Below are 8,396 nucleotides of genomic sequence, written 5' to 3'. Positions count from 1 at the left end.
TTTTTCAAAGTTGCTCCACAGGCTATAGCTTCCTTTCTCTTACAGTGTATTAAAGCAATCTTTCAGAAGGGATTTTTTAAAAATAAAAATAAAAAAGCTTGCCTTATTAAATTGCACTTTTAGTGATTTTCTAGAACAGGGGTGGGGAAGTTCAGACCCAGGGGCCTTCTTGGAATGCGCCTTTGAATTCTGATGAGCAAGAGGTATTGTCTGGATGGAAAAGAGAGGTGTGTGAAACTAGCCTACCTTACAAAGGCAAAATTTATATTCATTGCTCTGTCCACTTTTTGCCTGTGGCCCCACCCACCATAAGAAGTGGCCAAGAAAGGAATGTGACCTTTGCCTAAAAAGGCTCCTCCAACCCTAATCTAGAAGACCTCCATAACGGGGTGGCTTTTACCTAGGCAGGGCTTCCAGGACATAACCTTGTCTGAAAGAAGTGCATGGGGACTATGGTACTTGAGTCTGAGTTTTGATGGGCTTTCTGAAGAAGACTCTTTCAGCTCGATTGTACAGGTGGGTTGGGGGCACAGTGTAACTCAAGCAATATTCCGACGACGTTTCCACTCCTGACTTGTGTGTGCTCCCTGTACCGCCTGTCTCGTTCTCTCCCTCTTTCAGGGTTCATCTGAATTTAGGGCAGATAATATTTTGGGTTTGTCCGTCAGATGGCAGGGGGTGTCAGCACAAAGTGATTCCTGATGCTTTCGAGAAGAGCCTTACAGTGGCAGCAGGGAAGGCGTGTTACCTGTATTTCCCCCTTTTTGTCTCCCCCTACACACCTTAAAATAAAATAAAAAAGCCACCAACTCTCAGCAGCTTGGACAGGATGACAAGAGAGCTCTGAGCTTCCTTCCTGAAAAGATGCAAGCAGAGATGGATTTAGGGGACCATGACTGGTGCGGTCGCACTGGGTGCAGATTGCCACCAGGGGCACCACAACTATGATTTACAATGGAGTGTGAGAGGTGAAGGGGCGCCAAATTTTGGGATCGCACAGGCTGCCGCTGAAATTTGAGACCCCAAGATCCGCCATTGATGCAAGCGTGTATGATGAGCACTTCTAAATTTGAAAGCGCTCAGAAGCTCCCTCACCCCACCACTGCCCTTGTGCCTCCTAAATGACCACCTCCCAATATGCCGCCAGTAAACAAGGTGATGAATTGAAGGTTGGCTGTTTCAGGGCCCCACCACCCTTATGTTCGTGCTAACTGCATGTGTATAGACTCAGTGCATGCACCCAGGTTGGGGTGCAGGACCCTGTACCGGGATCCAGCTCATCCACCGCCTTCTTGCATGCACCTCCACTCCACGAGCATTCGGTTCACTTCTGTTGCAGGTAAAATGTCTGGCTTTTCCAACACTCTTGTCGCCATTGAAGAACCTGCCAGGGGTACGCAACCTGACCAAGGTTCAGAAAATTCTGACGAAAAACGGCAGTCATAGCGGTTTAAGCACTGTGCATTGTGAGGCAGGCATCATATATTTACAACCATTTTTGTGTCTTACCAAGGCATTTTATAAATGTATGGTATTGGCTGCTCGTGTGAAAAAATGCAAGGGTATTGCAAGGGTGTAGCTTTTTCTGGTTTGGATAAAATTGGGGGATTTCGGGTTCCTATTTTAATCAGCCATTTACTGAGGGTATGTTTTGCAACACAACACTCTTGGGTGGATTGATGCCTCCCTGGTTGAGCCTGTTTCCCAAAAGAAATATATCAGTTTTCAGCGCTCAACAGCAGTGGAAGACAATAAACGGGGGAGGGAGCCTCTGTGAATGTTGCATGTGTTTATGAAGTACTGCTGCATCTGTTTGATGTCCTTCTCTGTGTGTGTGTGTGTAAAAGAGAGAGGCTGAGAGGCCACATTCAAACCATGCATTTATCATAGTCTCTGGTTTTGTAGTCTCTGGCTTGGCTCACCGTAGTGCTCTTCTCAAGGCATGATCACCTGACTGCGAGAACAGTGGACTACATTACAGGGTTGTCGTAAGCCAGGCATGACTAAACTTGGCCCTCCAGCTGTTTTGGGACTACAATTCCCATCATCCCTAACCACTGGTCCTGTTAGCTAGGGATGATGGGAGTTGTAGTCCCAAAACAGCTGGAGGGCCAAGTTTGGCCATGCCTGTGTAAGCCATTCTGCCTCAGCATTACCATCACCCTTTGGGAGCAGTATGGGAATCGCAAGAACAAATGACACTGTATGCCTAGTCTACTTTTTGAACCAAAGGTCAAAAATAATAAAAGATGGCCTACCTTACAGGGTTTGGCATAAAGGTTGCTAGGATATGTGACATGCTTTAACCAACGTAAAAGTGAAGCATAAATACTATTATAGAGTTGTGGTTAAATGCTGTCGTTTGTTAAAAACATCTGGTTCTGCCCAGCTGTTGAACATCCCCGATGGTCACTGATGCTTCAGAATGTTGCAGTCCACCGAACAAAATGGATGTCCTTCATTTGAGTCCAAATGTATCACTTATTTAGGGGAAAGCATAAGCTGGCAGAGCCGTCTGAGCCATGTGTCAGCATTACCTGATAGCTTTTGGCTTTCAAAATGGCTGCCTTGTCAGAAGACTTAAGCCCGTGGTTGTGAACGGGAAAACTGATCAATTGACATAAAGATTACCGTGGTCTGCAATACAGTTCATTTCCCTCTCAGCTGGACTGCCCCTTTCACTTATGGGCGTTTTGAGGATTCATGCTGTCTTTGTAAACTGGAGAATGACCACTGCCTCAGGTGCATTATTCTATTTAGGACTGAGAGTGGAATGATGGTCTAATGGTATTTATATTATTTGCAGTACATAAGAGATAATTGGAAGCTGACATTGGAAGTGTGCACGTGTAATGGTTAGTCGAGAGCGTCTCTAGTCCGTCCTTACCCAAGGGCTATTAAAACCTTTTAGCTAAATGTAATTAATGTAACATAATATTTCCCCCTGCTTTAGCTCGGCGGTGTCCTGATTCTAGAGTTTCTCTCCCCATCCCCCTCGCTTTCATCCTCTTAAATCCTAATCTGGGCTGGCATGCAGAAGCCCTGGAGCTGCAGCATCTTGGCACTGAGCGGTTGCCATGGCATCAGCCATTTTGTTTCCAATGTGAACCGTGTAGAATAATTTGAGGCTTGCACTTGTCCTTCTCCAATGCAGGTGGCCATTTTTGCAGAGGGTCAATAACTTGCTAGGCTGTGACAGGGAAATAAAAAAGCAAAGGCTGCACACATACCCCCCAAGAAGTGAAAAAGGAGGTTGTTTAGGGGAAGAGGAAAAGAGAAAGAGAACCAGGTATGTTAGAACGAGAGGAAGAGGCAAGTCAAGAAGCAGGAGAATGTTTGGTATGGATTTGGTACAGAATTATAGGGCAAGTTTTAGACCCAACCTAGGTTGTCGGACCTGTTGCTTACCGACGTGGATCATAGCCAACACTCACATGCAATGAAAGATGGATGGCAAGCAGCTGGCAATCTTCCTTTTAGAGCATCTTACTATTGCTGATCTCATGGAGGGATCTTTGAGAAGCTTCCAAAAAACCCTAGGGTTTCTCACAGCGCAGTTTGCGAATGGCAGGAGCTGAATCTGGACCCGGATTCCTAATGACTGTACCAGCACGCCATCCCAAATTAGTTTGGGTCCATAAGCTCAGGACAGGTCAAACTCAGGCTTCCCAAGTGGGGCAAAGGCTATGAGGAGCAGCAATGGACTGAATTAGGATTACTTTTAACAGGGAAGGGTTTGTTCTAATAACGAGATTGCTTTCCTACACATGGAAGGATCTGTACAGCAGGCTGTCAAGCTGGCAGGCTATAAAAGCTATACGGCATGAATAAATTGGTGCCAGCAGCCATGGGGAAGTGGCTTCTGCCTGCACCGAGGAGGATGAAAGTGTTGCTGAGCTATTTTCTCACAGAACGGAAGGCATGGTTGCACAAAGCGGGGGGGGGGGGGGGAGCTGGTGTGTTCAGAGGCTCCCATCCAGATAGAAACTACATTGCTTCACTGTACGACTGGTACTATCCAATTCTGTTCCAAGATTTTAATTGTAAACCTGTTGCTGGTCGACATGCTGCTCTCAGCAGTTTTTCTTGTGGGCGTGATGTATTTTGTGAATCTGCTCAAGGAAAGAAGTTGGCATTTGGCAGCAAATTCAGTCTTAACTTTTGTAAGCATATTTCTAACCCTTATGGCTGCCAACGTAGGCTTTAAAGGGTGTTTGCAATTGCGGGTGAATTCTAAAAAACCAGGAGGAGTTCCGGGGTGGGGGGGTGGGGGCTCTCCGTATTACTCAATGGTCCTATGAGAAGCAAAAGTAGAATAAATGGTGCAAATTGACAATTTGCATCACTTATACTAATAATAATTTATTAATTATACCCTGCCCATCTGGCTGGGTTTCCCCAGCCACTCTGGGCGGCTTCCAAGAAAATATTTAAAATACAATAAAACATCAAACATTTAAAACTTCCCTAAACGGCGCTGCCTTCAGATGTTTTCTAAAAGTCAGGTAGTTGTTTATTTCCTTGACATCTAATGGGAGGGTGTTCCACAAGGTGGGCGCCACTACTGAGAAGGCCCTCATGGTGTTGAGACCTTTGAGCCTATGCAGAATGTACAGTTACGCTGTCAACATGAGTTAGAGCATGTAGCCTGGCTTCTCATAGATCTCCCAATAGCAGCAACTGTGAACTTGAAGGCAAGTTTCAAAGATACAGGAAGCATATGTGACACAAGACCTCATAGGTCTCATGTATCACACTGCTCTCATGAGAAGATCTCCTTTGGGAGCTTTCTATATTTACAGGAGCAATGCCTAACTTAGCACAACCAAGTCTGTTGCTGCATTTCTCTTCCTTTAAGAGACCTAAAGTTCAGCTTTTCCCCTTTGCCTCTTCTGTGTGGTCTTACAGACATCTGAAGGCAGCCCTTTTTAGGGAAGCTTTTAATGTTTAATAGGTTATTGTATTTTAATATTCTGTTGGAAGCCACCCAGAGTGGCTGGAGAAACCCAGCCAGATGGGCAGGGTATAAATAAAATATAATAATAATTAATAATGATGATGATGATGTACATGTGCAGAATGGCACGGTTCTTCCCACTTTCTGCTTTGCTCATGTGGCAAAGGGAATGAAATTACTAGTGGCACCAAACGGCTCAATTTCATTTTTTTTGTGTGTGGCCCTTTCTGAGCACCTGAAAGGGCTAATAGTCGAAGAGGTTTACAGTAGTCAGTGAGCCTCATGCCTCCCCATCACTGCAGCAGAGCTCATGAACAAGAACAAGAACTACATTACAGCTTGGTTCCTTGGGGTACTGAGGAAGTCCTTTAGACACCTATGAGTCTCAACCAGCAGGGCTAAGGGCAAGGGACGTTGGGAGTTATAGTCACAGAGGTTCCCAATCCCTAGACAGTAACAAGGGAACAGGCCTAATAGGCCCAGAAGCCATCTTCTGGTTTACTAAAAAAAACCCAGTGGTTCCATTAGCCAAATACATTCTCTAGGGCTGCAGTGTGTAGATGTGTAATTCTCTTCCCAGGGCTAGTTTAATCTCCCACTTGCTAATAAAACTGAATTACTGTGTCATGATATGATGCACATCTAAACACTGTGTCACTGACATGAAAAGTTTGGAAAGCTCTACTCCAGGGCTACAAAATTGCACAGAGGTTTGTGCACATGTTCCATTTACAGCTCCATTTACACTGCACAACTAGGTTCAGCATTTCCGTGGAAGTTTGTGGCACAAGGACACGAGCAGAGAACAGGCGTGCTGTCACGACTCCTCGTCACCAGCTCCTTTCAGTCTGACTGTATGGTATGTCTGAGATTGGAGCAGATGAAATCTACTGCTCTGACAACAAGACACAATTTTAACTTATCTTTATTTATATAGTTATTTGTATAGATTCAACTGGGTGGGGAGTTTTTCCTGTCATACACACACGTTTTTGGTATCATAAATTTAAAAAAAGAGAGGAAAAAAGCAATATAAATCAGTACATTCCTTGAGTGAATGGTCTGCTTGCCACAATGGGACAAAGAAAATTAGAAAAAAAAGGAAAAGAAACTCGTGCATGCAAGAAAGGAGAGGGGATGGCTTTAAAAAAACGAAACAAAAACAATCCTAAAAAGGCAAGTATAAATATCGACAGAGACACAGCACAGGGTACGGCAGATCTGTGAAAATTAAGCTAATTCCACGCTCACCTCTACTACGTTTTAAAGTGCAAAGAAGCTTGGGCTTGGTTTGTTTGTTTTTCAAAATCTACATAATACAAGCAAATTATATTCCCCCGTCGTGCTTACAAAATAAAATAAATCTAAGAGATATACATTATACACAGTCCTGTAGAAGACGCCTACATCTACTCTGTAGCACCAAGAATTGATATGCAAGTAATTAAAAACGCAAGAGCAGTGGTAGTTATTTGTTTTTGTTTGTTTGCCTTCAGATTTCTGGCCCTTTAATAAAAGTTCAGCGGATAAGCCCCTCCCCTTGCTGTAGCGGTGGCGTTTTGCTTCCTCCGCCTGCCACAAGCTCCATCAATTTGGCATTGGACTAAGAAAAAAGGACATGATGACAATAGAGACAGAAAAGGAGACAGAGAAAGCGCACGCAGCGGGGAAGGAAGGGGGACGCAACCAGTGTTCCACACGGGGGGTCAAGGGCAAGGAAGTAGAGACTTGTGGGTCACGCAATCATACACACACGGAACTAGCTTGGTCTGTTGCACTGCAAAGGTGGAGGCACACCAGTTGCTTTTTGTGCTGCTCCCGAGCCACAGGCCTCTGTCTGCACTGGTGTGCCAAGGGGGGGGGCAGGGGGAGTGTTGGGGAGGCAGGGATGTCGACGCAACAGTTTGTGGAGTCAGTCCTCTGGTGCGGACAGGCGCTCAGTAGCCAAAGGTCTCCTGCGAGGCGTAGACCATGTAGAGGAAGCCGTCTTCGTCCTTCTCTTGCTCATAGATCTCAGAGATAGGGGTGGAAACGCTCACCATGCTGTGCTGGTTCACCAACAGGAAGAAGGCCTGGGTGGGATTCAGCTGCAGCCGGCGACTGGTGGAGAGGGGTAGAAGGAAGTTCAGGATTAATCAATTTATTCCATTTCTGTGCTGCCCTTCGCCCGAGCGTCACAGGGCAGTTTACAGCGGAACAACACAAAAACACACAAACCAAAATAATAACATACCTGAGCACAACAAACACAGTTTAAAGGGCCATAGGTTGTTTAATTAGCCAAAGGCTTGGGAGAAGAGGAATGTTTTGGCCTGGTACCCAAGGATATGTAATGAAGGCATCTGGCGGGCCTTCCTGGGGAGAGCATTCCACAAGTGTGGGGCCACTGCAGAAAAGGCCTGCTCTCGTGTTGCCGCCCTCTGTGTTCCACGTAAAGAGGGCACATGAAGAAGGGCCTCTGATGATGGTTGCAGGGTCCAGGTCAGTTCATATGAGAGAAGGTGGTCCTTGGGTCCTTGAGGTATTGCAGTCCTGAGCCGTTTAAGCTTTATAGGTCAAAACTAGCAATTTGAATTGGGCCCAGAAACTAAACTGGCTGCCAGTGCAATTGGGCCAGGAGTGGCATTAAATGCTCAAACTGTCTTCCCCCAGTGAGCAGCTCGGCTTCTGAATTCTGTACTGGCTAAACTTTCCGAACCGTCTTCAGTGGCAGCCCCATTTATAATATGCTGCAGAAATCTAACCTAGAAGCAGTTACTTCAGCAGAGCTAACAGGCGGACCTGCACTGTAGAATCCAATTCACTTACTTGTTCAGACCCAAAGATGCCACAAATAGCTCAAAAGAGAGAGATGGCATCTTTTGGTGGCAAACCTGGTCGGCATCTGGAGTGCCTACAGAACTGATGATGGTATAGATTCAGGGAAATATTCTTTCTGCTTCCCCCAAGCAGCAGCACTACCTGCTGTTCCTTCAGCTCATTAAGTCAGTGCATGATGAGAAGCCACGCTGCACCCTTTGCAGCTGCCCCATCACCCTTCTAATTCATAGAAGAGGACTGCCCTATCCCCATGTCCTACTTTAGGAAGCTAGTTAGAAGGGCAAGGAAGGGCAAGCTGTTCCCATGCCAAAAAAATAACCCTTGATTTGCACTATCAGGAGCAGATCACAGCTGGCTGCTTTGAGGCCTTTCACTTACCGGATTATTTTTACCAATTCACTCATGTTGACATGGTCAGGGACTAGGAATTTGGTCTTATCCAGCACAGGCAGCTGCTTCTCCCCCTTGTATCTTTCAATAATGACCTGATGAGAGAGAAATGGGCGCAGTCAGGTTTCTTCTTATCCAACTCTATCACGGCAGCCCTTAAGGAGACAGCCTTTCAAACAGCAAACAAACCCAAGGATGTGAAGATAATTAAAAATCAAGAACCAAACCA

The 8,396-nt window shown here is 45.6% G+C and overlaps 1 protein-coding gene across 1 annotated transcript in view; it reads right to left on the bottom strand.

Annotated features, from left to right (window-relative positions):
- Positions 1 to 5,866: 5,866 nt before the first annotated feature.
- Positions 5,867 to 8,396, bottom strand: part of MAP1LC3A (microtubule associated protein 1 light chain 3 alpha) — a 38,789-nt gene continuing 36,259 nt past the window's right edge. Inside the window, exons 3-4 of the mRNA XM_053393973.1 lie at positions 8,156 to 8,262; positions 5,867 to 7,057 (exon numbers count right to left, since the gene is read on the bottom strand). Of these exons, the coding sequence (XP_053249948.1) occupies positions 6,895 to 7,057; positions 8,156 to 8,262 (270 nt within the window). The 3' untranslated portion in view covers positions 5,867 to 6,894. The remainder of the gene's footprint in view (positions 7,058 to 8,155; positions 8,263 to 8,396) is intronic.

Source organism: Podarcis raffonei, chromosome 6 (genome assembly GCF_027172205.1).
Source record: "Podarcis raffonei isolate rPodRaf1 chromosome 6, rPodRaf1.pri, whole genome shotgun sequence".
Classification (NCBI taxonomy): Eukaryota; Metazoa; Chordata; class Lepidosauria; order Squamata; family Lacertidae; genus Podarcis; species Podarcis raffonei.
The sequence above is the reverse complement of the archived record's forward strand: the minus strand, read 5'-3'. Positions and strand labels throughout refer to the sequence as shown.